Here is a 24263-nt window from a genome sequence, read left to right on the forward strand (position 1 = left end):
CAGTTTCTCGTAGGCTAATGGAGAAGGTATGTTGACATACACATCACTCTTTTATACCGACGACATATGCGTAGCTTTTTAGTGTACTTAAGAATTGTAGCGTCTTAACTGGAACCACAGAGAGGTTTGAGTCCGCACTCTATAAAATACTTGTTTACTTTACATATTAAATACAACAAACTGACACTCTACATAAAGCCCAACAGCCCCAGAGATATCCTTAAAACCTTCCCGATTCAAACTCGATTAATTTTAAGATGTCAAAAAAAAAAAGTGTTAAAGAAAAGAAAAACAACAACATATGCATTTGGTCTTCTGCACAGGCTGCACTTCACTACGCAGTAAGGCGGTGTGTCACCTGCACGAGTCCGTTAGACCAGACAGAAGATACTGCTAAGTATCTGCTCGAAGGATTTGTGGACTTATTTTCAGTAGCCCTCAGTCGCTTATGCTCTTCCTCTCTGGCCACATGAGGAGCGCGCGCGCTCACAACAGCGGTTTGTGATCGACACCAGCGAACCCAAAGGTAGAAATGTTATTAATTTGCGCGTGGGCATGATTTCCCAGCGCCGCATTGCACTACAGACACGTGCAGCTATTTAAAAAAGAAAAAAAAGAAAAAAGACAAACAGCTGCTTTCAGGGCGCGATTCCCGCGGGAACGCCGGTCCCAATTCGCACAGCGCTCCACAGAGCGACGCCGAATATAGGAGATAGAAAAAGCCCGTCACTGAGAGACACGCGCCAGCCAGCCAGCCTCAATACAAGCATGCAAGCGCGAGCCGACAGGATGATTCACTTCAAACTCACCAGCACTTCGGGAGCCGCTTGAATCCAGCGCTGGACATGGCAATTGATCATTCAGCGCCAGCGAACATGGGCGCAAGTTTACACACAGTCACACGCAAACTGATGACTGGAAGAGCGCGTTACCTTAGTAAGTACCGCCTCGTCCACTCCTCGGAGCTCGATTTCCCCTCCTTAGCAACCAGAAAAGAGCAGGTTCATGATCTAACTGGCTAGAAGAGACTGTGGTGGTGGTGATGGTGATGATGGTGGGGGGAAGATGATGAAGAGACTGTGCAGCTGTGGAAAGCAGTGGGTTTCTTCCACTGTGTCCGTCTCCCGCGCGCACTGGATCCCAGCGTGGGTGGTCGCTGCGTGGAGTGGAGTGGAGTGCTCAGGTACAGTGTGAGGATCCTGGCGTGCGTGTGTGTGTGTGTGTGTGTGTGTGTGTGTGTGTGTGTGTGTGTCAGGGCAGGGAGGTGGGAGGATAAAAGAGGGTGGGGATTGGGGGTGGAGTGACTCCCTCTGTAGTTTCTGGCAAGCAATTTTGAAACATGTATTTGTTTATTAAGAGAAAACGCTTTTGCAGGCTTACCAGTTCGCATTTCTGTCATGTGATTACAAACATTCATTGGAGTAATCACCTCTAATCTGTGTTTTTCTCTCACTGGGACTTGCTACATTAAAATTAATTAGACAAACTGGGGCGTCAGGATTAGGGTTAAATGCTGAATACAGTCACAAAGAACTGTAAAACATGAACACATTTTGTTTTTAATAGAACTGCATGTAGGCTACTTATAATTCTATTAAAAACAAAATGCGTTCATGTTTTACAGGTCTTTGTGACTGTGTTCAGCAGTTATTTTTTATGCACCAAAAACAGGACTATAAAAATAAAACGGTCCCATGTAAAATAATGTGACCAGTGAGCTTTGTGTCCCTACTCTTTGTAAAGCATGATTTTTTTATTTTTTTTTTTTACAAAAATTGCTCAAACAAGTAAGTGTCAGATGAGATGGATGTGCAGAGACTTAATAGCCAAAACAACCAGGTTGGCCATACTTTGTCACATATTGTTTATGAATAATAGGTGATAATACATGGAGAGGACTAACTAATCATTCTGGAGCTGCAGGAAATGCTGTCATGCGATGCTGATTGGGTGTCACTGAAAGAACGTGCCCAATACTAGACACTACCCTCCCATCAAAGCAAGCTAACAGGGAAACGTACAGTAAGTACATGTTATACTCTTAAAACCAGGCACTGGAGTTTCTTTTTATTTATGCATCTTACTAAAATGCTGTTCTATCAGAATACACCACTAAAGTTGAATGGCCATCAATAGAAGATGTTTTTCACAGGATCTGAAACCAGAAAGAAAAAAAAACCCAAAACGTTTACTTTGCCATTCTTAATCAGTGAGTGTGACAGACCTGACCGAGGAGGGCAGCTTTTCATCAAAAACCGTTGTCAGGTGAGAAATGCTTGACTACAACTGAGCTGTTTCGAGATGGCCAGTGGGACACCATTTTATCTCACTTTAATCAAGCCGAAAAATCTATATAAAAGCTTTTTTGACTGGGACTAGAAAGTAGAGTAGAACATTCTGAAAGTTAGAATTTTTTATAGTACATCAAGCACTTTTATCTAAGATCAAGAGAAAATCTGATTCCTCAAATATGTTTCCTTTAAAACAAGGGGAGGGATACATCCTATCTGAGAGATACAGGCAGCCTGAAACATTGAACATAGCAAAATTGGTATTTAATACCAAGACGTTGAGAAGTGGATTAGACTGATTTAAAAAAGATTAAATGCATTGCAAGTGAAGTACACGGTGTTAATTCATCCACATCAGAATGTCACACATCTGCCACACTGAGACCTCACAGGGTCCACGGCGTCTTTGGTCTCCTGTTCTTGAGGAAGCCTGCAGGTCCACTCATGCAATCTGCTACTTCATTTGTCTGCAGCATCTCCTCTTCTATCCCATACATATGCGCACACATACTCTCACATCCAAACCCCCCCCCTTCTCTTTTTTTCCCACTGGCTCTTAATTGGCCTTCTGGCACAACTCAGATGAAACATACCCACAGGGAATCTTGATGGAGTCCTGGGAGTTGCTCTTTACTTTTTGTTACATTTTCTTCAACTTCTGATAAAAGATGATGCAATAAGGAGTGATTTACAGAAAGAAAAAGTGCACCTTGTAACTTCACAGAGTAAGTTTCCAGTATATATAAAGAGACAGTGTTGCTCAAGACCATTGTGTTTACAATCTAGCAAGGGCCTTTGTTATCAACCCTTGACCATATAGCAAGTACTCTACCATGTAGAGAACAGCCAGGAAAGGGCTTTTTATCAGTGCCAGGAAGTGTCTTTATCGCACACTCTAACCAGCCCCTTTCTGAGCCCTAGGTGTTAAAACGGCTCTTACACTATTTTTGGGGCTCTTTGTCCTGCATTGTTTTAGTCTGGATATGTAAAAGTGGCAGCGCCGAGCGCAACTGTATTTACAAAAGTATATACTTTGAGGCTGAACAATTAGTTGTTTTTAAGCTATAATACAATAAACTTGCCCCATGCTGCGATTCAAAATGCGGATGCTCAAAACAGGCATTAGTACATGCTCAAATGCTTGCTTCTCCGAAATCAATACCGTCAAAAACCATTAGGGAGGAGTAATTGTTCATCATGTCTGAATCACAAATGTATTCAGCCAACCACTCACTCAAAGAGGCATGTGTACACACATATACAGTCATAATGGACATTTGCGCATAGCAGCATCAGCACAAATTGTCAGTATCAGAAACCCACCCACTCCAGGCTAGATTAATTATTTAGACTAGAGAGAGATGCAAGAAATGCACAGAGGTGTTTCCCTATCTCCAGTAGTTTAATTGCATTCCACACAGACACACACACACACAATCATCTCACTAATTTAGCAGTTTTCTATTTCATGCGAACAAGAAATGATCTTCCATTAAGCTGCAGGATGAATATCTGCTGCAAATACAAGCGTTTCCTCCTTGCTTGTGCTGAACTAAAGATATTTCCATCTTGAAAGTAATGTTCCAATGTACATTAGGTAACATGTCGCAAGAGTGTTACATTTGCAGCGCATTTATGTTCTTTCCTACCAAAGGAAAGAAAAGGGCACGTTGCGTAAGTGCCAATTATTAGAGCAGGTAGCTTAGAAAACAAGTCAAGTGTTAAAGTCTGACTGTGCCTAAAGCAAAAAAGAGGTGTCTAGTGTCGTATGATGTGGCTAAAAAGAACATTCACTTGAAACGTTATGTCCCTTATCATAACGTGATGCTGTGTCCCGGCACTGTGACACCAAAACAATACAACACAATGCATTTGGTGCATCCAGTGGGGGACATAATTACTGATTATCATGACTTTGTGATGTCACAAAGTGGGGGCGTGTTTAAACAAGTCGTTTTAGTTAGGAACTTTACAGATCTTCTTTACCAAGAGCTTGTACACTATAAAGAGAAAAATGTAACATTTTAATTTGCATCATATGAACCATTTAAGCCTAGTGCACAATGTTAATACCAGCAAAAAAAAAATTATATGACATTAATAACATTAATTATCAATAGTAGGACAAATCATTTAAATATTATGGCCTAGTTTCATAGATAGGGCTTTGCCTAAACTAGGATTAGGCCATAGTTCAATTAGCACCTTTATATCATTTTTATAAACATGCCTTTAAAAAAGTATCACTGGTGTGTATCTTAAGACAAAACAAAGGCAGTCTATGCAAGTTTCTTTCAGTTGAAACAGATTTACATTTAATCTAATACCAGCTTTAAGCCGCGTCTGTAATCTCTCATTTCTAATGCACTCTCTCAATGGCCGAAAACATTTAACATTTTTGCCACAAGAAAAAAAAAAAAAAAAGACCAAAATCTAACAAAAAAGCCTAATACTGCTAGCGGCTAGTAGTAGGTTAAAAGGTACAGTAAGAGTAAGAGAAAAGGGTGTTTTCTTTAACAGCATTGGTTCTTTGTCTAATTTCTCTCCTGCTTCTTTTCTGTGAATAGTGCAAATTGTGGAGAGCTCAGTCTACTGACAACCACACTGAATTCTGACAGCATCTACAACAGCCAGCACTCTTGGGAAGAGCTCTAAGCCCTTTGCTCCCACTACTTGTTCTACAACATGTTTATTTCAAGTGCACTAAAAATTCCCCATTGCATTGTTCAACCTAAGTTTCCCGAGCAGAGGACACTCCACTTCAGTCTCGGTCTGAGCACTCAAGTCTTCTACATGTCCATTTCCAATAGTCCTAGGCAGATAATAACACCATTGACATTTGCTCGCTGATATATCAGAAATGTCTTCTATCACATGCTTGAAAATCCAGCAAGGTTATTCGACTTTCCTAGCTCGGGCAGTAAGTGCTGCCCAGACTTCTGGCCAGAACTGGCCACTACAGGTAAGAGATGCCCTTTACGTTCTTTTCCATTTTGGTTTACCATGACCATTTCGACAAAGAGAAGCAGCTTTAGTCTGCGTATTCAGCGATATCGCTTCCACAGTGACATAATACGGGCTTCAGCGTCACGTGGCCACAGTCACAGGAGGGTTAACATCACAATCAGAAGCAGATCAGCAGGAGGATGTGAGGAGCCCTTGGCAATCCAGCCCTGCTCTTCAACAGGCTTTGCTGATTACTTACTGCAAGGTGCAATTACCCTCGCCGTTACCGTGGCAAAAATCAGCATCTCCCACAAAAGCACAACACTGATGGAGAGAAAGACAAAAACATGAAACAAGGGCACAGATTGCTGCAATAATAATAAACACGAGGAGACGTGGAATAACATTCAACTATGGCATTTAAATTAATTTATTGGCTCAGAAAGCAATGGCAGATTACACCTCAGAGAGCAGGCGGCAAGCACGAGCCATTTGTTTTGACCAGTTCATGAATAATTACAGCACCTCAAATCAAGTTTTTTATTATTATTTATTTATGAAACCTTAATACTGTAATCACTGGAAAGTCTCTTTTTAAACCTCTACACTTTACAAAGAAGATGAACAGTATATGTAAACAGTACTTTTTGTTTGTAATCGTAATGCTCCTTTTTAAAATGTGCACATCATTAAAAACACAATTCTTTAAAGTTTAGATGGGAGAATATATGGAGTAACGTCTAATGACACGATATAAAAGAGATCGAGGAAGGGAACACCATCCCAGCCTCGTCTCTCTCAAAAGTGACCGTATACGTAAGAACAAGAAACAACATCAAAAGCCATATGTTTATGCATGTCCATAAACCAATAGCGATAGATTCCTACAAAACAAAACAAAAACAGTGCAAAGAAACTCAACTCAGGAAGCTAATAACAAAAATAGAAGAGATAAGAGAAAGAATGAATCGAAAAAAAATTATAATAATAATTCACATTCCCACAGTCATCAATATTTACCTTGAGCAAAACCATTTATGTGTTTAAAAATTATAAAGGATTGAGAATGTTGAAAAATGAATACCAAACCAGAGGGGAGAGACGCGAGAATAAATAGCAGTCGGGGGGTTTGATGCTCTTGTTTCACCCTCCTGACCGAGGCAGCAAAACCTGGAAATGAAACTAATAATCTCACATCCTTCTCCACGTTGTGCAGGTCATCCCTGTTTACGGGGACAGAGGCAAAATGTTTGGCATTCTTAGTGTGTCGTTCTCTGCTGGCATCGGGAGGCACTTTCCGAGACACTTCGAGTGATTCCTAGAACAGAATCGATTATGGCTGCTCACTGTTCGCAAACTCAAATCAAAGTAACCTCCGGATCCATTGTGCACGTCTTCTTCACGATGCTTAAAGTATCCAGAAATTGACTCTGAGAAACCAGCTAGTGTTTCCTGCACAATATAAACAGGCCCTTCAAAGCAGAAATCGGAGAGAGCTATACAATATACATTACTTGGGTTGGTGATAAAAGTAGGGCAAGATGTTTGGTCTTTGATGACTGACCTTTTTGCTCTGGGAATGCCACTAAGTTCAAACGAGGGACTGAGGAACTGACAACAAGAGCAAAGTGCTATAACCGGGTGTGAGATTACAGGGCAGTTGTTCAATATTATTGATCCCAGACAGTGAACCAGGCTCTTAACTAAACCGTCCCTCTGGTTCCGCGTTCGTTACGCGATGATGGCCACAGCTCTCGGTTTGAGTGCATTCTTTCTGAGGCTGGTTCCTGTGAGCAGCCCACTGCATTTTTCATGAGAACTCATGACTCCTGTTATGTTTCTCCTCGTTTCCTTTTTTTCCCTTTTCTCAGAAAGGCACCTCCTCTCGTCCCTGATATTGAATCCAATACCCGTGTGTCTGCTTTTTATAGCATTATCTCTTGTTTGAATGGAAGGTTTCCATCACTATGGTTGTGTATAGGCAACGTGGAAACAAACTGGAATAGATTAGAGCTGAAGTCAAGTGAGACGATCACTTATTACCACTAGATGGCACTAAAGCAACACAATAGCAGACTAGGGCACCACAACTCACAACAAAAAAAAAATACTGCAGCTCAGGCAGAACTCTACTAGAAATAAAAATACCAAAAATAAAAACGGAGTCCAAATGAAGTGACATCCCCTTCTGAAATAAACACTATTCACAGATGTCCATTGTACTGCACGCATAGAGAATCAATCATTGATTACTCGAAACATAAACAGAATAAATAACTGAACTGTTCCCAAAATAAGACTTGTCCTTAAATTCCAGACTTGTAGGATCATTAGTGTTCGTACCACAGACTTGAGATGTACTTCGAGGCAGGATATTGCCAAAGTCGTTATGTATGCGCAAATCAGGGCTTTAGGACAAGGGTTTAGACTCCCTGCTATTGCTTCAATTGATGTTGAGATAAAACCTCACAACACAACACAAGTTTTGACTTCATTATGAGAAAATCACTTCATGCCGCCTCAAAAAAAAAAAAAAAAATGGTGTTCCTTCTTTTGAAACAAATGGTGGCACATGATGTTCGTAGATTGGTTTCGCCAGAACATGCAGAGATTTTTACGACTGGATGCTAAAATATGGTCGTGTAGCAGAGGAGTCTTCGACTCTGGCTCTGAGGCAGGGGGTCTTCATGGGGCAGGACTGTAGCACTGTCCAAATGACTGGAACCAAATGTCAGGTTGTCAGTCGTAAGTAGGGCACAGGAGGGACAAGAGCCTGGAAGGCATAGGCTGGCATCAGAGCCAGTTACTAGTTACTCCTGTGGGCACTTCTAATGATGTCCCGGGGGGGGGGGATCTAGAGAAGAGAAGTCATCACAGGAAAGGGTTGGAGATTTGTATTTTTGCCCTCCCCATGTCAGTGTTGGTCATTATCGCCAGAGTCTGTGGAGGAATGCTAATGTGAACATCAAATTATGTTGAATTGTGAATGGACAATTCTCAATCCGGTCTCACATGGGAGTAGTCTCTCCCACGTCTGTCTGGTCCACAAGAAGTCTATTGATCTTGCCTGTCTTCTGCAGATGGCTCAGTTCAGATCGATGGTGTTAAAGACCCACTCCGTGAATTTCTTGAGCTTGGCAGCGGAGCTCTGAGACTCTTCTTGCAGCCTCTGATTGTCTTCCCAAAGCCTCTTAACTTGTGCCTGCAGTTTCAATTTCTCTTCCCTTTCCTGAAGAACAAAGAGCGAAAAACAGAGTGAGAGAATGATAAATGTGAGGGCGAATACACTAACTTTAGATTTAAACAGAGTTACTACTGTTGAAGAAGACAAATAGGGTTCTCCTCACTTTCTTCAAGTCCTCCTGCAACATCTTCACCAAAGCTTCCAGCTGAGAAACCTTCCCACTGTAGCTTGAAGGCCCCTCACTAACCGAAAAAACAGAGGTAGGACAGAGTTAGGGTGACATGCTTAAAACTACAAATCTAAGAAACATACAAGCATAAATTACACATTGGATAGTGGATAGTGTACCTGGGGGAGAGTCTGGTGTGTGGCACTGGCTGCAGCTCAAGATGCTGAGGACTGAGCGAAGTCTCTCCTCTCTGACTAATGTCTTGGGAACTAAACATAAACCCTCTTTGCACTGAAAGGAAGCAGAAGAGTGTGATGGAGTTGAGAGAGAGAGATGATGATGATGATGTGACGACAAGCAGAGCATTAATTTAACCGTAAAGGCAGCATTAGGCAAATGATAAAGCAGCACCTTGAGCTTAACACAGATGCACACTCCAACACATAATTCACATCTGTCCATCAGTGCAAGTCCTTAGGGGACATTCCCATTAATATAACAGCAGTTCACTCATTATTCTAAATCCTTACGTTTCAGCAAATCATGGTATGACATAATAGATAGATCCTTAACCTCATAAGCCTAAATAACTGTAAAGATTAAGACACATCATGTTCTTGATCAGTAATGGGTGTTTCTCTAACTATACCCACTTTAGGCTTTGTGATCCTTTATTAAACTCTTTTAAAACACTTTTTGCACTCTCATTAAGTTCTTTAATTTTACAGTCACAGGACCATTCCCTCCAAAAGTAAATTTACGGGTGGTGTTTGATAATATTTTGTGCTGCTCATGACATTGATGGGAATATTTCTTTGGAATAAAATGGTCTATGCTTTTATCTTGCTAAAGCTAATTTTATAAAAAAGTGTTAAGTTACATATTGTAGGTTTTAAGGAATAGCCTACCCTTTAAATAAAATTCTGTCATAAATCACTCTTCCTCATGTCATTCCAAACACATAAGTCCTTTGTTCATCTTCAGAACACAAATGAAGATATTTTTGATAAAATCCAAGAGCTTTCTGACCCTGCATAGACAGCAACGCATCTACCACATTCAAAGCCCAGATAGTAAGGACATCAAAAGTATTCTTGTAGTATCTTTTTGGGCTTGTCAGTTGTTGAAGGGTCAGAAAGCTCTCAGATTTCATAAAAAATATTTTTATTTGTGTCCTGAAGATGAAGGAGGGTCTTACAGGTTTGGAACGACATGAGGGTGAGTAATTAATGATAGAATGTTGATTTTTGGGTGAACTTAATAATCAAACATCAAGCATATAAAAGTGCTCACAGTTTAAGAAACACTTTTAATTTAATAGCATTTACTCTTCCTGCCATAAAAGATGGACAGGTGGACTGTGCAAAGCTGTGCCATAGCTCAGGTGGAGAGATAAAAAGAAGAGAAACGGGCTCACTGCGCTGTGGTCTTCTCTCACCCTCGAAAGCGTTGGCAACATCTACCAGGTGGGTCCAGTCCAGGCCGCTGTCTGTGTCCGTGTCTGGGAGGGGCATGAGACCCAGTTCAGGAGGAGGTGGCCTCTGTCGCTCGTGAAGGTCTGCTAGAGAGGTGTCAGACGCTGAGAGGTCACCTAACACATAGCCAATGAGAAAACATGAGGTGGTGTGTGTGTGTGCGTATGTGTGTGATTGTGCGCTTTAGCTCCGTTAAGGCTTGTGGAGTGTGGAACTTACACCATAAAAAAGGCATTGGTACAAACTTGAATTAATGGAACTACATCGCAAGGCACTTTCATAGCTTGTAGTACAGAGTAAAAAAAAGTTAGAAACTTCCCAGACAATCCGACAGCTGAATTTTAGTTTTGAAGTTGCATTTTACCTAGTTTCTTTCTTAAGAGTTTGTTTTGGGATAATACTTGTTGGAGCTCCAGCAGTCATGTCTCAGACCCCCTGTTGATGACTCCAGGCTTAATAGATTTGATCTTCAATAATTCATATTTTTAAGCCATTTTTATAGATTGCGCTAGACTCTAACAGCACTCTGACCCAATCACGATGGGTTCTCTCACCATGCATCTTGATGCCCATTTTGTAGGAAGGTCTGCGCAGTGGAGCGCCACGGGTGGTGGGAGATCGTGGAAGGGTAGAGCAGCTGAAGAGCACGTCGCTGGCCAGAGCCTGCTCCAGAACTGAATCTCCCAGAGATGGCAGCCGCTGACCTCTGTATATGCTCTCATCTGACAGGGTGCGGTGCAGAGAACGCCGCCCTGAGCTCGCTGGACCCGAGGAGGACTGCAGGGAAGAGAAGGGTTGGGATGTATGATTGATGTCCCTGACTCTACCTGCTACCATTCACTTCAAGAACAATAACTATAATGATAATACTAAGTTGGCATCTATTCCGATATATAGAATAATCTATGTTATTGTAAGCATGTGCTCTTAAATGCATGGATTCTTACTGTGACAGTGTTTTTATGATTCAACAACTAGAAAAAAACATTTTGAAAGTGGTCCTTCTGTGTCGTTATCATTATAGTTCAATGAATTAAGTTGTATCATAATTAAATTTTTTTTTTGCTGAATCGTTCATCTGTAGTACAAGGTGTAAACTTGACGTGACTGGCCGACCTTACTAAAAATGAAGTACACTGGAGCAATATCTTTTTTTTTTAGTTGATGTACCTTGTCCTTGTGCTGCTTGGATGGGGTACTTTCTGGCGTGACAAGTTTCTTCAGGTCTTCATCCACAGTAGACTTGCACATGGCTTGAGGAGAGTGCAGATCCCTAAGAGAGGGCCTGGACTGAGAAGACCCGGGGTCTGCTCCCTCACCCTGCGGTCTTCTGAAGAAAAAAAAAAAAAAAAACATCAAAATTTTTAATTAAAACAGTTCACTTCCAGCAAAAATATTCCATAGTTACAGGATGAATATTGCACAGATTTCATTTCACTTTTATCAAGCTTCTTCTCCAGAAGGGGGCAGTCATGTATTGGTTAAAAAAAATAAAAATACAAGAACCACTGAGGAATACAAAAGTTAAATCTTTTTTTGACACAAAAGATCACACATTTATTGCCACTGAAAAGGAAGGTCAGAGAGAGCAAAAACAACTAGATCAAACTTAACAGTCTATTAAACAACTTGTGACAATTTGGTCCAACAGGACTGTAGCCAGTCCATGATTTATGAGCTTGAACTTGTGGCCGTTTCCCTGTGTGTATCTTTTCAGGCATCTCTCCTTCACACCTTAATAATCAAATCACACATCTTTCAGCCATCCATCATCCCCACAGCTGAGCTCCTTCACTTACTTGCGTGTATCCCCAAAGTCCACAGAGTTGATGGTGCTGCCTGGTTTCCTCCAGCCGATCAGGTATTTGCTAGTGGCCCCCTGCCGTGGATAGAAACTCTTAGGGCCAGGTGACACCGAGCTCTGGGACGAGGAAGAGGAGGGGGAGGTGGCTGAAGAAGACTCTTCACGTGGGGAGCTGTGGCTGGAGCTCAGGACTGCAGGGCTGACAGAGTGGCGTGTACTAAAGGAAGAGCCAAATAAGGGAAAACATGTCTAGGCTACCTCAGAAAATAAATTGCACACATATACCTTGTAAAACATAACATTTTATATAGTATATTAAAGAACTGCATGCAAAACTGCATAAGCATTTGCAAAACGTATACCTTGAATAAGAGGCCATGTCACTCAGACTGTAGGAGCTGTTATCCCGGACCAGTAGATGGGTTGGTGGGCTTCGCGTAGTAGGCGGCCCATCTGCAGGGGACACTGGAGACTCAGCTGCGGGAGGGGACCTCTCAAGCACCCTCCGGCCCCCTTCTGTGGGGCTGTGCCAAGGTGAAGGGGCTCTTTCTCTGGCACCAGCAGTTCCCACAGCCAGCAGAGAGCTGGAACTGCCGTGGGTGGGGCCGTATGACGTAGCATCGATGCCGCTGTCGGCTGAAGCTCCCTGCAGGTACCCACCACCGCCCAGACCGTTCGGCTCAGAGTCCGGTTGCTCGCCCATCCCTCCACTGCCCAAATCATACCACTTGTCATCGCTGTGACCGCCACTAGACGCGGTGCTGGAGAGCGTATTACTGCTGGAGTGGGAGTACGGACCTTCAGACTGTAAGAAAAGGCCACTTATTCACAAAAAAGCTACACCAAAGCAAATTAGGCTGCCCATCACAATCCCAGAGCAGTATGTGTGTCGACCAACAAAATGTGCCAACAACAAAAAACAAACAAACAAAAAACCCTCATGAAATGCAGTGTAGTGCAGCTTCTTGAAAACTATGATATTTATCAATAAAAAAATATTTTTACATTAAAAATAATTTTCATGTAAAATCCTGTTTTAAGGATTTCCTAACAAAAATATTTTTTTTTTGCTGCTTAGACTACATTACATTTTCAGAGTAACCAAATTAAAACAATTCTTGAAAAAAGCATACAGATTCTTTTAAATTAAACATGAATACAAATAATACATTTTCTAATATGTTACTGTTCAAACTTTGTGGTCAAAAAGTATGTATTTATTTGATCATATATACAGTAAAACCAGCATTGTGTAAAATGGTAATACAATTTTAAAATAATCCTTATTTAAATGAAAAATGTTACTTCTGTGATGAATTTTCAGCAGCCATTACTCCAGTTTTCAGTGTCACATGTAGAATTTATCTGAATATGCTGAGTGATGCTTAAGTATCATTTCTTTACATTATTAATATTGATAAGTTGCAATTCCTTATTTTCTGTGGAAACAGTTTTTTCCCTTTTCCAGTAGTTTTTTAACATTAAGTTCAATAGAACAATATTTATTCGAAATATAAATTTACATTTGATTTACATTCTAGTATAAAAAAAAAAATCTTAATGACCTCAGCACTTAAAGCTATTTCAGTAAAGCGATACCACAAGGCGTCATTTTTAAGAGTGGTTATATGCAGCCGTTGAGAACCTACCTGGCTGCCCTTCTTGGGTGAAAGGTGAATGACCTGTTCCTGTCTCTGGATGCGTGGGCCGCCTGAGTAGGACGAGCTAGACTTAGTGACTGGAGCATCTACAGAACACAAGAGATAAGAGTGCATTAGAAAACAGGACATTAGACGGTACTTAGCAGAAAAAAAACACTCTGGTGAATACTGAAAATGAGGGCACAACAGCAGAGAGGAAACAGACACACTTGAGACTCATTTAAATGAGCAATGACATAAACAAAACCCAAAGTACACATGTATGCGTGCACGCACACGCAATGCATACACACACACACACACACACACACACACACACACACACACACAATAACAAAAAAAAAAAAAAAAAAAAAAAAAAAAAAAAGGACAGTTTCATTTCTAAGCAACCTAATTTGACCAATATAGCTAACGCCGTCTGGGCTGATTTCATTACAGGATATCGAGTGTAAATGAAACTATTGTGTAATTGTTGGCCGTTACATAATGGCCAGCATAACAAAAATAGATGCTACGAGCAATTAAAGCACACAGACTTCATGAGAGGGAGGGGGGTGGACAGGAAGCAGAACGTCAGAAAAGATAGACTAGAAATGATCCTAAAACATCAGACACTTTGTGCGTCACAGTTCACGCAGGCTGATTATACAGGCTATAAGACATAATCGAGTAGACTTCATTCTGGACATACATTTGTGAAAACATTAGGGGAAAAGGTCATTTCTTTGCAAAGAAAGAGCCACTGCACTTTGTCAGAGGGGGGGCAATTCCTTTCGAGCTTTATGAAAAGGCTTTCCTTCCCCTCTTGACACCCCACTTCCTGTCTCTACCTCCCTTCGGCGATTGAAAGCGGAGTTTTGTTTGTTTTTCAGAATAATAATACTTTGCAGTATCTCAACTCTAACTCAAGTATGTACAAACCACAGTCTTTTTGAGAAGACAAAAATCACTCTTTAATCAATTCAAATTCATTCCAGAATAAACAATTCTGTGCTGACATGCTGTAGAAAAATGGATCATCGCTTCAGGAACAGTATGTAGAAGTTGCTAGGAAAAGTATAAGCAACATAAAATGTCAGAAATCTGCCAAAATTCCTAAAAGTAGATGCCTCATGATTGTGTGTCACATGCCTCCCAGCCTTCCAGACACACTCAACAGAAGAGCAGAACAGATCTTAAAAAATGTCTTACTGGTCTTCCACTAATAACAATTTCTGCATTATTTATCCATTAGTAATTTTCATACATTACTAAGATTATGAAAAATTTATATAGATCATTGTATTCTTCTACTTTATACTGTTCAGTGCTTTGATGCAACCTGTGTTGTTAAAAGCGCTATATAAATAAAAATGATTGATTGATTTAGATATAGATATATAGATCTACATGTAACAGAAATATTTATGCTTCATTTTGTAATTTTCATTTTGGATTAATAAAACATTTAAGGGATATTACGCACAAAACAATATAAATCCAAACCTGTAAAACCTTTATGCATCTTTGGAACAAATTAAGATATTTTTGATGCAATCCGAGAGCTTTCTGGACCGGCATACACAGCAATGCAAACGACACATAAAAAAAAAAAAGGTAGTAAGGACAATGTTAAAATAGCCTGTGACATCATTGACATCAATTTTATAAAGCTATTAGTTTTTGTGCACAAAAAGTATTTTTATAGCTTCATAACATTAAGAACAACATGGAATATTTTATCCAATGTCTTTACTACCTTCTAAGGCACTGAACGTGACCGTTGCATTGCCGTCTATACAAGGACAGAAAGCTCTCCGATCTCTTATCTTAATTTCTATTCCAAAAGTCTCAGGGGTTTGGAAGGACATGAGGGTGAGTAATTAAATGACAGAATTTAACTATCCCTTTAAAGTTCTTGAGGTTCGAATCCAACCCAAAAGACAAAACCAACATAGGTCAGCATTTGCCGACTGACCTCTCATGCTCCGAACAGTCGACTGCAATCATGAGAGCGGCGTATAATTCTAGGCTGTGGTAACATTTACAGCACGGGTCGTATAGCTGACTGGGCTGAGCGGCTCAGATGTGTTTTGCGTGGGCCGGACCCTGCTATTACCGTCCGGGTTTCTGAGAGGTCACATAGCGAAGCTAAGAGGGGTCAAAATGTGAAGGTGGGCCGCTTGACCACAACAGTCAGAGAAGCTGAAAAGAGTAAGATGGCTTCAGAGAAATGTACAAAAGAGGGGACATTAAACAGAGGCAGAAAGTGAGAGACAGAGAGACACGGTGGAGGCAGCAAGACTGCCTGCAAGTCCTGCAAAAAAAAAAAAAAAAAAAAAAAAACCTGGGAATATTCCTGTCAAAAACAGGAGACATGTGGAGAAGCAGAGGAATGGAGAGAGGAAGAGAAACAAGAAAAATACGCAGAAAGGGGGTGGCAGTGTGAGTCACAGCACACTTGGACCTTGAAGAGTGAGAGGAGAAGGGGGGGGTGCTAGAGGCACACAAAGCGCTGCTTACACAACCGTACCAGCAGGAAAGAGGAGGTATTTCTGTCTTTGCTTGAACCCATACACAGCCTGCTATTCAGAGACACCGTTTATGTTCGCTGCCTTTCACTGGACACAGCTTACTTTCAAAGGCTATGCTTGATCTATCGAGCGCTAAGGTTGACCACGGTTATACAAGAGAGAGGTATTCAGGGGGAGGGAAGGATCAGATGATCTGCTGTGTGTTAGAAGGGCGAGAAGACCGAACGGAGCAGACCTGCTGTCAAAAACAAGTGTGGCCCAAAAAATAGGGAGCCGTCAAAGCCAGGTGCAAATGTGGAATAACGAAACCACACGGTCTAGAGCAAGGCGACTAGGACCCTCAGATGATACGTTCCAATGCACTGGTTGTCATCCTAGCCTGTCTGTTTAAAAAAATTATGTATTTGCCCAAGTTCTTGTGTTAAAGCAATACATCACTTTCACTGTTTTCTTATGAAAGGCACTTGAGAAAAAAAAAAAAGACTAGGATTTTACATATCTTCAAGTGAATTTGAGTGGCGCTTGCCTGCGTGGCCGCCACTATGCTGAGGTGTCGTGGGTGGTTGCTTGGACATTGCTATGCGGTTGCTAAGGTGTTCTAAGTGGTTACTTGCAGGCTCAAGTCAAAAGAGGCGGATCTCAAGTCTCTTTGATATTCTGATCCTCAGATCCTTTCTTCAGTGCAAGTCTATGGGATTTTTTTTGACAAGGTAAAGTAAGTCTGGACTCCAAAAGTAACATCATCATGAGGAAACAATGTCTGCAGCATTAGTGTTACTGTTATCTAAAACTACTACAAATCGCTTTGTGTGCAAATCTTTAAACAAAGTTGAAGTAAATATATATAAACATTAGATTCAAATGTTTAGAAATGGTTTGAAAAATTATTTTGAGATATATTACTCAACCTTAAATACACAATTAAAAAAATAATACAAAATTATAGACAAAATCTATGACAAATAATACATAAAAAATATATAATAAAATTATATAAAAAGTTGGAAATATAAAAATAAAAGCTGATTCAAAACATTAATGAAATCTGGATAAATCCAGATAAATAAACATAACAAAAAGTGTGAGTTGAAAGTGTGAGCTATAGAAATAAACTGAACTACCTGTTGTTTGTTTTTTAAAATGAGATTTTACAAAATAATGTTTACTGTTTAAATTGCATCATTGGGACAATTTTACATATTTAGCAAAATAGGCATTATAACTTAAATATGGTCATAGTTGAAAAATGAATCCGAATCGAATCAAAACAAATCAAAAGCTTATGAATCAGAATTAAATGCAGTCAGCAAACTGAAAAAAGGTAATTTTTCATTATTATAAAAGTATCTGATTTAACAAATGCTTGGTGTCACTGTTAACAAAAGCAGAATTTTGATTTTGTGAGAGTTTATGAATGGCGTCATGCTTTGATGAATCTAGAAGCCAAGTCTATAATCACATGTCATTCATATATCCAGCACTGAAGGCCTCAGAAGCCAGTAATACATCAGCAGTACTAATTCTGTGATCATCCATTTCAAAAACATTATTCTAAGTTCATTCTCCCTTTCAGTCTTTCGTTCAGTTAACGGTTTTGTTTAGCTCATTCATTTTTTCTTCACTGATCTTTTCCCCTCTCACTTCCAGACACCTTACATTTATCCCCCTTCCCTTTAATAATTCATCACTGATGGAGTGTGGTCTGACCTGATGGTGGTCTGTCAGAGCTGTCCTCCACTCTGGGCCAGCTGGGTGTCGACTTGCCGCTGCTTCCATCCTCTGCCCCCATTTGCCGCTCCGCTGGGAGAGGAGAGTGCCTGTTGTGCGCAAATCTATATCGGAAACATAAACACACATATGCCGTCAATCGTTTGCATGATTTTGCGGTCGATGCCACAGCCATCTTATCATAAATGACACTGTGTGAGAGCTTGAACAGATAAAGCGGTGAGATGACCGGGTGATTAAGGGAAGGATGGTTAAGAGCTAAAAAGAAACCAAAGACAAAGAGGTGGTAGACATTAAGTGGAGTTGTTTTTTAGAGCCTCACCCCTCCGGCATGGACTTCTGCCTCCAGTGAGCGGAGCTGCCTGAGCCCGTGTCACTGGAGCAGGAGAGGTTACTGGGAGAACTGCGGTTGTGCGGCGATCGGCCCAACATGAGAGAGGAGGTCAGGGCATAGTTCTCAGAACCTGGAGACATCCTGAGAGAGGTAGAGAAAGAGCGATACAGACCAATACAGATAAACACGAGAGACAGGAAGAACAAGCAAAAAAAATGAAGGGGAAGAGCAACTTAACAAAGCTCCACTACATATAAGCAGCCATCGAACGCACCTTTTAGAGTCCAGAGGTCGGCCATCACTGGACACGCTGCGGGGGATGGCCGCAGCTCTTTCAGGCCGCTCGGCAGAGAGGGTCTTGCCCATGCTGGCCCCCAGGCTGACGGCACGGTTCGGGGTTCCACTGTGACTCTGAGGGGAGGCAGTGAGGGACTGCTGTGGGCTGGACGAGGTGCGCTGCCATTTGTTGTTATTGCTCCGGAAAGGAAACTTGTACTCAAATGAGCCGCTCTCATTGCTGCCCTTGTATTCAACGACTGGCATGCGGTGCAGTTCTGAACAGCCCCTGCAAGATGAATCAGGCAGTTAGTGGCAATGAAGAGCATTTGACTCTTCGCAAGTCAGCTACATACACTTGTGTTCAAAAGTTTGGAGTTGGTATGTTTTTTTTGGTTTTGCTTGCACTTCATTTAACAGTATGCATTCTTACAATGTACTTGCCTAAAAGAGTATTGTTAATATAAGGTAACTATATGGGTTAAAGTTAGGTTTCGGCTAGGTTAGTTGTTAATAATAAAAGTATATATTATGTAACAGGACTGTAAAATAAGTGCTTTTATTGAGTCTCTTACGCTTGCCAAGGTTAAATGGACAAAAATACAGTCAAAAACAATAATTTTGCGATATACTGGCACATTTTTTCAAACACTTGTTTCAAATTTACAGGAAAGCTCCGATCCAAAATTTGTACTTGGTATTGACATAGATATTGAATAAAATTCTAGATTGGGTATCAGTGACAATTGGGCCGATTTGACTAATACTTCATGCTAAGCCATTTAAAAGTTTATGCTTTCACACTGTGGCTGTAGAGAGTGAGATAAATACCATAGACTAACCATGATTCATACACTTTTCGCTATTCACTGCAAGTCAGCAACCACTCCTCAGTTGGTGAAAGAAATGTAATAAATAATTATTTATTAATTATTATTTAGCTAAATTTCATGTTTAATTTGTTAAAGAACAAACATTTTAAATGCTAAAATAAACAATATATATTAATATAAACATCACTTCCCATTTAAAAGCATTTATTCAACAAAAGGTAATATATGATTTAACAATTAGTGCTAACATCATTTTAATTTCATAAAGACTGTAGTACTGTGAGAAATAAACTAAATAAACTTGTCTCCCTTCCCAAGCAGCAGTCTGAATTGTAGATTGCCCACCGTGCATTTTTAAGAGCAGTGGACACACCTAGCAAACTTACAAAAATTTCACTGAAATCAAACTAAACGAGCGGGTGGGTCTCTGTCTTGATTGTGGGTGAAAGAGGAAGAAATAAGAATGACACCGATATATAGTTTATTTACAACCTGGAAGTATTTATTCAGTGATCTGATCTAAAACGTACACATGCCACAGGAATCAGGAATCATTCCAATATGCTGAGTTGGTGCTAAATAAAAAAAAAAATGCTGAAAACAGTTGCTTGATATTTTTGTGTAAAATAGATAAAAATAAAGCGAGAAAGAACAGTATTTATTTAAAAGTTATTTATTATTATTTATTCCAAAGCTACTGAACCAACTAACCAGCCAACTATTCTAGCTAATTGAAAACAAACACCATTCCCTTTGTAAGGCTTATAAACTAGCTCTTTAAATATTTCTCTTAAAAGCGACAAATTAAACTGTAAAAATGACTAATTAAACTATAATTTTAGATGGCATTCTAAATAAAATTCTCAGTGGTGCATAACAACCAAATACTTAATCCTGTAACTACCTTAGAATAAATATACACAGACCACAAATGAGCACCTGTACATGGAGCTTTTATGTCAAGAAACAATAAATTGGGTGTCAAACGTCACCTATCTGCTTTTAGTTTAGACAAAAATATAAACTGTCAAAAATGGAAAGAAGGGGTTTTCAAAAGACAAGTGTACTACCGAACTGTAAAAAATAACACTGTGAACGCAAATAAAAATCCAGTGGGTCTAATGATTTGTAGTTTAGACCCTGATCATTATAACCTTCAAGTTGGCACGGTGCCTGCAGGCAAGCCTAGACTAAGAAGGCGGATCTCATCTATTTTGGTTTGCATGTGTGGGCACAAAGGTGCAATGTTTTGTATTGATGTCTTATTACAGAACTTGGAACGAGTGGTTTACTTTTCTACCTGAGAAAAATAATTACAGCCTACTTATTTACCTGTATTCACTAAAGAAATAATGAATCAAAACATTAACTGATGCTCAGACCTACCTGCGAGGTGTGGCGTCCTCGTGGGGTGGGATGATGACAACTTTCACAGTTACGGAGGTGCGGAGCAGGTCTATCATTTGCTCGTGTGAAAGTGTTGCCACAGCCACCTTGCAAATTTCTACCAGCCGGCTGCCTTGTCTCAGCCCCGCTTGCCAGGCATAGCCGTATGGCTCCACCTCTGCCACGATGCCTTCGTAGTTAACGTGAAAACCAAGCTGGCCTAGGCCATTCCTTCGCAAGGTCATCTCAGAGGTCTCACAGCCTTTAGTGAGGTGCTGAGAGAAAAGGGCGAAAGCAAAAGACTGATATGACTCATCAAAAAAAAAAAAATTCTGGATTCTAAATCAATTTTATGCAATTCTGAAACAGATTCACTTATTAAGAGCTCGTCAGAAACGGGCAGAGTGGATTGGAAATGTCTATCACAAGTTATTATACCTTACTGCAAATCAGGATTAAGGCTTTTCTTCGCTCAGAATGTATAAAGAAAGCTCTGCTAACATGTTTCATGACTGTGATGGAGATCATGAGCATTCAATTCGCCGAGTACTAGTTACCATGGCAACAGCTCCTGCACTTGAAGAGTGACATAATGGGCAGGGGGCCAAATCAGGAGTACATTCAAGCCACTGCACAGTTATGCAAAGGCTCTCATATTCACCATTAATTCTCACAATGAATCATACACAACACAGCCATTAAAAAAAACTACTTTGAGCTTGTGCAAAAGCTTGATTGTTATAATTCCACCTGGGCATAAAATTAAACCCAATAAACAAGATCTCAGGTCTATGTGCTGTGCATGTATGTATGTATGTATGTATATCACTGAATGAAAAAATCCTAAATTTTAAAAATAAAATAATTTGTCTTGATAAGGGGTGGGTGATAGAATGAGACAAGATTAATCACTAAAAATGTGTGAACCAGTAGAGATTTTCAACTATTGTATTTACATGTTCACATGATGTTGCATTGCTATGAAAAGAAATGGGGTATTGAACTTATTTTTGCAACTTTATAGGACTTGAACAGTTAAATAAGCACATTTGTATGTCAAAATGTCAGTGTTTCCAAGTATAAACACAGTAATTTAGGGCTTAAGTGAAGGCAAAGGGGGGGTTGGGGTGTTGCCTTTTTTGTAATTACTTTGGAAGTTTCTATGATATCAAAATGTTGATAAGATTTGGGTCATATTGCTCACCCCAAGTCATGAGACTATCATGCAACTCCAAACTTACCTCTAAACGTTTGATGACCTCACGGAAGTCTTCGGTGTTGTTATTAATGGAGCGCAGGGAAATGTTTTCTCCACGTTCATAGTAGATCTTCATGGAAGCAGGGCTCCCCAGCGTCCAACCAATGACATCTCGGACAGCGCAGTTGAAGACAACAGCCTTGGCTTCTGGATCCACCAGCACTAGAAAGTCATTTGAAATGGCCAGCAGGGCCTCCAGTTCTCCTCCGGCTCCATGGTCCTCAGCGTAAACAGGCCAGCTGATGGACCCTGGGCTACGCAGCTCTGCCCCAGAATATGGCCTGGTCTTCTCTTTACGCTTGTGGGCCAAAGAGATAAAAGGAAATTTGCCCGAAGGATCGATAGGTGTGCTTGTTACGTGCCGTTCAGCCAAGTCCCTCAAGTACTCCTGTCGCGTCCGAGTGGCCATGGCGCGGAACTTGTCTGACTTGTGGGCTGCATTTTCGGCGTTGATGACCTTGGCTAGCAGGAAATCTCGAAAGACGGTGGATTTTGGGAAAGTTGCATCCTCGGGAATAGGCGGTCCAAAGGCAGGTACATCTCGTGAGCGAGCCACTGCCACACTGTGAATGAGGGGGTGGAGATAATAGAGGAGAAACAAGAGAGATTTCAAACAATAAGACAAATTGCCCATCACATGCTCAAGATAATTGCTAAACCATCCTCAAACTTCCCTAAAGGCCCTCATGTTTATGCATGAACAAAAGACAATGTAGCTGCTTTGAAAATGATGAAACCAAGAGTCAAAGTATGAAGTGGGGACATCAAATACTTTACCAAATAGGAATAGGAGGAAATGACTATTATACTATTGACTACTTTACATAGTGAAACTCAGAAAGACCCCTCATATTCTACAGAAGAACCTTTTGAATTCAATTCCACCTCCGAAAACCATCCTATTTTTTTCTTTTCTACCCCACTAGCTTCATCTCTCCCCTGCTTTTTCCTTTCATTAAGCCTTTGGAATGGACATCTAAAGCTTCCTGCTCTGTCTGGTATGCCTGGAACTCATACACAACTAGCCAGGCATAGCAGTAATGAGGAAGAGAGCCACTACCTCGATCTTACAGTGATACTGAAAGAGGGAGACAAAGAACAGCGAGGCCCAGAAGTTGGTGAGAGAGAGAGAGAGAGCAAGGGAGGGGGCAAAGAAAGTACTGCTGTCTGTGCGTGGGTTTTATCTGTAAAAACAATGAGGGGAAACATGTACGTGTGTGTTAGAAAAATGAGCTTGCAAATTCATCATAACATAAACTTCTCTCCCGCAGTCCTAGCAGCTTGCTGAAGTATGGACTGAGACAAATAACTTGTTGATATCTAATTCAGTAATATTGTTTCTCTTTCTTTGCCTGCAGGGATAAATAATACTGACTTGGCGAAGACTGAGGCTAGTAACCAGAAGGAATTGAAAACTGAGCCCACAAGAATTATGCCATAAAATAATGTTCTCCGTGCTAATTAATGATATATGATTATAATCATGGTGTTTTCCTTCATAATCTTTGATACTGTGAAACAGTGCTACAATATAATATGAAGTATTTCTGCGAATACATCCTGTTACTATTTTTGTAACTGCTTGTTTTAAATCTCTCCCATCTAACAAACATAGAACTAACTTTTATTTAGCACATGTCATTGCCAAGCGGTGAGTAAAGAGTTGTTAGTGTAAGCAAATGGAAGTGTTAAATTGCTGCAAGTGTTAATGGGATGCGTGTTTCCCATAACTGACAGTGTTCTGTCACACTTATGGTATCGTTTGAACACATTTTTACTGTTTTTAAGCATGAAACCTTACTGCACTTCAAAAAACAGGACTGCTTTACCGTGGTTCGGTTAGCCAAAACTTACCATAGTAATAATGAAACCTACATTTCTATTATTTTGAATCTCTGCATTACATTGTTTTCCATTTATGCATAATGCAGCCCAAACACCCACAATTGTGCTTCACCAATGGCATACAAAAACCAAACTCTGTTTAAGAGTGCGGACAATTACAGTCATCAACATTTTTCAAAAGCCAGAACAGAGCAGTGCACTTTCCATCCAAACATAATCCACTTCTAGGCATTGAGCGGTTATTCAGTGACTAACAGCAAGCGGGCTGACTTTATTGTTGCAGCCGACCCCCTTGGCTTAGGTGGAGAGGCAAACTGGATTACATATCTGAAGTATAAATACACAGCGTGTGGGTTGGTGGAGCATCCACTGCCCACAGCAAGGAACCAAAGAACCTCCACGCAAGCAAATAACACCCTGACCCACTCAGAAATACACAGGTGTACAAGTATCACATACACAGAGCAGAGTTCTCACATACTGTCAACTTGTTCAAAGGACAAACCCGATATAATATACTCATTTCCGGTATACTATTCAAGGTTTGTGTGTAAACAATC

General features: G+C 40.5%; 2 protein-coding genes and 1 long non-coding RNA gene across 11 annotated transcripts in view; 1 reads left to right on the top strand and 2 right to left on the bottom strand.

The window, feature by feature from the left end:
- Positions 1–1235, bottom strand: part of rgs6 (regulator of G protein signaling 6) — a 57487-nt gene extending 56252 nt beyond the window's left edge. For 2 of the 3 annotated variants that reach the window (XM_043219332.1, XM_043219330.1), the window contains exon 1: positions 933–1235. The gene's annotated coding sequence lies outside the window, so the exon portion shown is untranslated. Of the gene's footprint in view, positions 1–809 lie in introns of all 3 variants that reach the window. The other variant, XM_043219331.1, reaches the window with a different exon arrangement.
- Positions 1064–2251, top strand: LOC122324711. Its single transcript, XR_006247214.1, has 3 exons — positions 1064–1183; positions 1879–2022; positions 2153–2251. It is a non-coding gene; the product is annotated as an uncharacterized LOC122324711 (long non-coding RNA).
- A 3387-nt stretch (positions 2252–5638) lies between these two features.
- Positions 5639–24263, bottom strand: part of sipa1l1 (signal-induced proliferation-associated 1 like 1) — a 63392-nt gene continuing 44767 nt past the window's right edge. For 2 of the 7 annotated variants that reach the window (XM_043219429.1, XM_043219430.1), the window contains 14 exons: positions 21842–22421; positions 20601–20875; positions 18380–18670; positions 18094–18246; positions 17751–17875; positions 13519–13616; positions 12232–12674; positions 11865–12086; positions 11236–11395; positions 10620–10842; positions 10008–10181; positions 8770–8881; positions 8585–8663; positions 5639–8466 (listed from right to left, as the gene is read on the bottom strand). In XM_043219429.1, coding sequence (XP_043075364.1) covers positions 8323–8466; positions 8585–8663; positions 8770–8881; positions 10008–10181; positions 10620–10842; positions 11236–11395; positions 11865–12086; positions 12232–12674; positions 13519–13616; positions 17751–17875; positions 18094–18246; positions 18380–18670; positions 20601–20875; positions 21842–22421 — 3079 coding nt within the window. In that variant the 3' untranslated portion in view covers positions 5639–8322. The remainder of the gene's footprint in view (positions 8467–8584; positions 8664–8769; positions 8882–10007; positions 10182–10619; positions 10843–11235; positions 11396–11864; positions 12087–12231; positions 12675–13518; positions 13617–17750; positions 17876–18093; positions 18247–18379; positions 18671–20600; positions 20876–21841; positions 22422–24263) is intronic. The other 5 variants (XM_043219433.1, XM_043219432.1, XM_043219431.1 and 2 more) reach the window with 5 other exon arrangements.

The sequence above is a fragment of the Puntigrus tetrazona genome, chromosome 20 (genome assembly GCF_018831695.1).
Source record: "Puntigrus tetrazona isolate hp1 chromosome 20, ASM1883169v1, whole genome shotgun sequence".
Taxonomy (NCBI): domain Eukaryota; kingdom Metazoa; phylum Chordata; class Actinopteri; order Cypriniformes; family Cyprinidae; genus Puntigrus; species Puntigrus tetrazona.